This window comes from Paramacrobiotus metropolitanus, unplaced genomic scaffold, assembly GCF_019649055.1.
Source record: "Paramacrobiotus metropolitanus isolate TYO unplaced genomic scaffold, Prichtersi_v1.0 Parri_scaffold0000024, whole genome shotgun sequence".
Taxonomy (NCBI): Eukaryota; Metazoa; Tardigrada; class Eutardigrada; order Parachela; family Macrobiotidae; genus Paramacrobiotus; species Paramacrobiotus metropolitanus.
Window position 1 is genome coordinate 107,981 of NW_026570244.1, and position 4,373 is coordinate 112,353.

At 46.2% G+C, this 4,373-nt stretch overlaps 1 protein-coding gene across 1 annotated transcript; it reads right to left on the reverse strand.

Moving 5' to 3' along the window:
- Positions 1-2,489: 2,489 nt before the first annotated feature.
- LOC129587352 (uncharacterized) lies at positions 2,490-3,980 on the reverse strand. Its single transcript, XM_055481062.1, has 3 exons — positions 3,910-3,980; positions 3,635-3,799; positions 2,490-3,431 (listed from the first exon to the last, which is right to left on the reverse strand). Exons 2-3 carry the CDS (start codon positions 3,786-3,788, stop codon positions 2,626-2,628), a joined length of 960 nt encoding a protein of 319 aa, XP_055337037.1. The 5' UTR covers positions 3,789-3,799; positions 3,910-3,980; the 3' UTR covers positions 2,490-2,625.
- Positions 3,981-4,373: the final 393 nt, after the last annotated feature.

Sequence of the window (4,373 nt, forward strand, 5' to 3'; positions counted from 1 at the left end):
TGGTTGTCATAGGGCTAACATGAGCTGACCTGTTACCACGGGCACGTTATACTGCACTTGCACAAGAAACAGTTTTGCTTCGCCTGTTTTTCTTGTGGTTAACCGACGGAAACCGTGCTTATGTCAATCAATTCATAATTTGATATTGGATCTTTTTAGATTTTGGTAAGATCTGAAATGAAGTCGAAAAGCACATTACCGTTTTCTAGTATTTCACTTGATTCACTGTCGCACCTTGCGGCCCAATGCACTAAGCTGTATCAACAGCTCGGTCAATCTTTCACATAATTATAGCAGCCCTGTTCACTAAACAGTAATACTACGACGTAATTCTACGACTTCGAGTAACAAAAAATCGGAAACAGCTTATTTCTAACGAAGTTGCAACATACTGCATGATTTGACGGCAACAAAATTCTAAAAATAGTCGCAAACCAATATGCATCCGTGCTGAGCTTGTACAGTATCTATACAACTTGTAGTCATCGTAACGGCCACAATCTCCCTGGTAGAACAATTCTGGGCTGTGCAGTGGGCGAGCGTCGCCTCCTTCTTGAGTTTCTTGAGTTCCAGTGTATTTCCATACGCATTGCAGCTCGTGCTGATCAAGGAAATTATATCCATGCATTAACACAACGTGCAACGGGCTGTTACGGGCTACAGTACGTTCGCCAATAATAAGCCAGATTCCATGATTATTACTGTAGATGTTGCTGCAAAGTGTAAACTCGCTAAGTTCCGAAGCGCGAAAAACGTATATACTTTGTATTTTTCTTTTTCCTGTTTCATTATGTAGTAGGCTACATCTTACTACCTCATCCGGCCTGCCGCTCCCTGCGCCTGCAGTTTTTCTAACAAAGCTCTTGTAAAACTTCCTATCGGAAAAAGCGCAAAAGTACTAAGTCGTAACTCATGTGAAGCCATATTTAACCGTGATGGACTTGTACGAGTTTTAAATGGGCTTGCACTTGTAGAATCCATTTTCGAGATATTATCAGAACTCAGAAGTACTACATACGAGTATAATGCTCGAATTTCTACGACAACGACTGCCTCTAGAGATACAGCGGGGTAACGCGTTTGTTTCTCTAATTGCATTTTAGCACGTGCTCAAATGATGGTTTGAAATAAAAATTTGGAAATTAAAATGCTCGAATAAAAACAGTGAGTAGCTAACCATAAGTACTTAATGCTTAACAAAATTAATGTCTTGACAACAATTGTGCTCATGCGGCTAATGCCCATAGCGGCATATGCCAAATAAATGCTGAAACAGTTTAAGGGATTTGGCCCAGTACATGGCACCATGCAAATTCGTGTACCTGTACATCCACGGGAGCTTTCGCTGTCGCGCACTCCCAGACACTTTTCTGATTTGCTTTACGTTATTCTGTAGCCAGAGGATTTGTTCACATAGGCGTGAAACCTGGTTGCGCGCAACATCCGGTTGGAAAGTTATGGCTATGGACTTATCAGTTCAGCCTGAACTGTTCAGGATATAAGTAACTTATAAAATGTAACCTGACTTATGGTTAACCTGAAATTATAACTTGTACTTATGGACTTGGGTGATCCAGAATTCCAAAAGTTTAAATGTATTCTGGTGTATCGAAAGTCTCATTATGGAGCGATCTCCTTCAAATCTTGCACGTACTACTTACTATAATATGCATTTATGGTATATCAATAGCCCTATGATTATTTACAGTGAAACCTCTCTACACCGATAGATATGCGTTCGGTTCCGCGGAAAGTGTACGTAAGGCTTATAAAGAGGTGAATGCTATAAAGAGAATCCCCCCTATGTTATAGTCTACGAGCCGATCCGGTTCCTTACAGTCTGACTATTATAGAGAAGGGTATTTTATAAAGAAGTGTATTTTAGGAGAGGTTTCACTGTACATGGATATCATCATTATTATCAGGCAAGCATCGGCCCTGCCAAATGTACAATATGTACAGCATAGTTTGGCGTGGCGCACTGTATGAAGGAGTTTGGTGTACCCGGTGAATTTGTGTTTGTCGTTGGGCTGATGCGGTCGATATTGCAAGGGGCGGCGTTAGATATCCCAGCTATAGGGTCCAGAGTCCGCTTCAAGAAGCACTCAGGGAATTGAAGGCTTTCGCTCGCTAGATTCCCCGGTGATAACCGGCCGGTTTCCAAAAGTGTACTGCTTAGATTACTAAGAATGCCAGTAGTCGATTAGTAAGCTAAGTACAAGAACTATGCTTTGCTGCGCATATAGCAAGCGGACGCATAATGAACTTTACACTAAGAAGATAATATATTAAAAGAATATATATAGTAACTAAGAATGTACGTATATAACTATATATATGCTTGCACTAAGAATATATTATATTTGCGCTTAGTAAACTTTGCACTATGACCCAGTAAAATCTGTTTACTGCTTTGCAATGGTTTGTTTTTTTTACTGACTGCTGACTCTTCAATTAAGAAACGTCAAATGAGTCTGGATAGTGTGAAGATGTAAGAACACGGCTTCCATGCGTCCATGCTGAAAGTGGACAAATAAATATTTATTTTGATCACTGTCAAAAACAGACAGACTTCGTTATATAATAACGACAAACGAAGGACAAACTTAATCTGTGGTCACAGAATTATGCGCCAAGCACCGTTATGCTAGTGGATTGAAATACCCTTTCGTGAACCCCTTCGTGGGGCCGGAAGAAGCACTGCACGTCGCCGCCGTCGTCCGCTTGATGGTGTCGCAACTGCAGTCCATAGTTGAGGAAGTGTCCGGGGAGGTTGTTGAATGCGGTTATAGGCGGGTTGGGCGTGCCCGTGATGGTTGATGGTTTCCGGGAGCGGGGCAGGTCGCCGTACGGCCGCTCCGTGGGTTGGCTGAGAGTGCGGCCCTTGTAGCGCCAGAACAGATGGTTCTTCTGATTGCGCAGAACGGCCTCCGGGAGCGGCAGGCGGACGCGGCAGGGGATGATGCTGGCCGCGCCCACGCTGGTCACGCGCGCCCCGCCATCGGGCAGCGGCGCGAAGACTTCGCTGGCGCGGGCAATCAGCGGGAGGAGCGTGAAGCGGCGCAGAACGCGCGGTTGGCTGGTGTGGTTCTGGGTGGGCGTGGCATCCACGCAGAGGATCGGCCCGCCCGAGTAGGCGGTGACGTTGAGGACCACCAGCTGCAGACGGCGGTCACCCACGCGGCTGACGTTGTAGCGCTGTGCCGGGTCCTCCGGCGGGGCGTGGCCTGCTTCGAAGACGGTGCGTCCACGGTGCAGCCAGGTCAGCGAGCGCCAGTCTCCCCCGGGTGGCGCCTCGCAGCGGAACGTCGCGTCCTCGCCCAGCCGGGGCCGGCTCAGGAGGCCCTCCAGGATGCCCGCGTTCGCGGCCAGCGGCAGAGTGATGCGCTCGTCCTGTCTCGTCCGCATGGCCTCCGTGATCAGGTCTTCTACTGCAGAGGAAGGTGTGTCAGTGTAGTGTCACATACAATGTGGGGTAAAGGTCACATCGGCTGCTCGGTCCGCGGTTCACCATTGCTTATGTAAAATGGTGCTAATTAGCATGGAAATATTCTGGTTCGCGCAGTAAGCGTTAAAACGGGGCAGCCACATTTTTGTCTAGTAATCAATCTCCTCCCTGCATCCAGGCACTTACGGTCTGGCGCTGGGGGCCCATGGCCATGGGTCACTGGCAGTGGCCAGGGGAGAGCCAACGGGGGCGGCTGGCATCCCCAACACACGCTCCACACGGTCAACACGCTCAGCTGCAGCCATGCTAAATCACGCAATAGTGCCAGTGTTTTTGTCATTATTTTTCTCACTGCAAAGTACGGTACTCGTACATACGTGTGTACGTCACTACGGTGCACTTGTACATAATGCAGTCGCCGCTTAGTATGTAGCTACATTACTTACCCAATAATTACTGACCTTAGACCGGCGGGGTCAGTGGATGCTGAGTAAGAAGTGAACTTTTCTTAAGGCTGGGTATGACATTACCCCGTGATATTCGAATCAAATGGTTACTATGATTGCCTGTTTGTCACAGTCACACTGTTAGTTTGCCAGAATTTTAGCGCGACGGTGCTGTACTCACCTTAGCGTCCACAACCACGTGTAGCTAACAGTACGGTTAGTACGTATATACAGTATTTCTCTATCCAGTAATACTGTACATAAATGAACCATTGACTTTTCCGTTAATGCGTACACCCATTAAGCTCGGCAGATTCACTACACATAATACAGCTTAAACATTGCTTAAAAATAATATTATAATTACTAGTACTAGCAAATTAGATTACTAGTACTAGCAACTACCACAGGTGAAATTAGATAGTAAATGTACTTGCAATTTCCCTATGACAGTACAGAGTCTGTATTATGCGAGACCT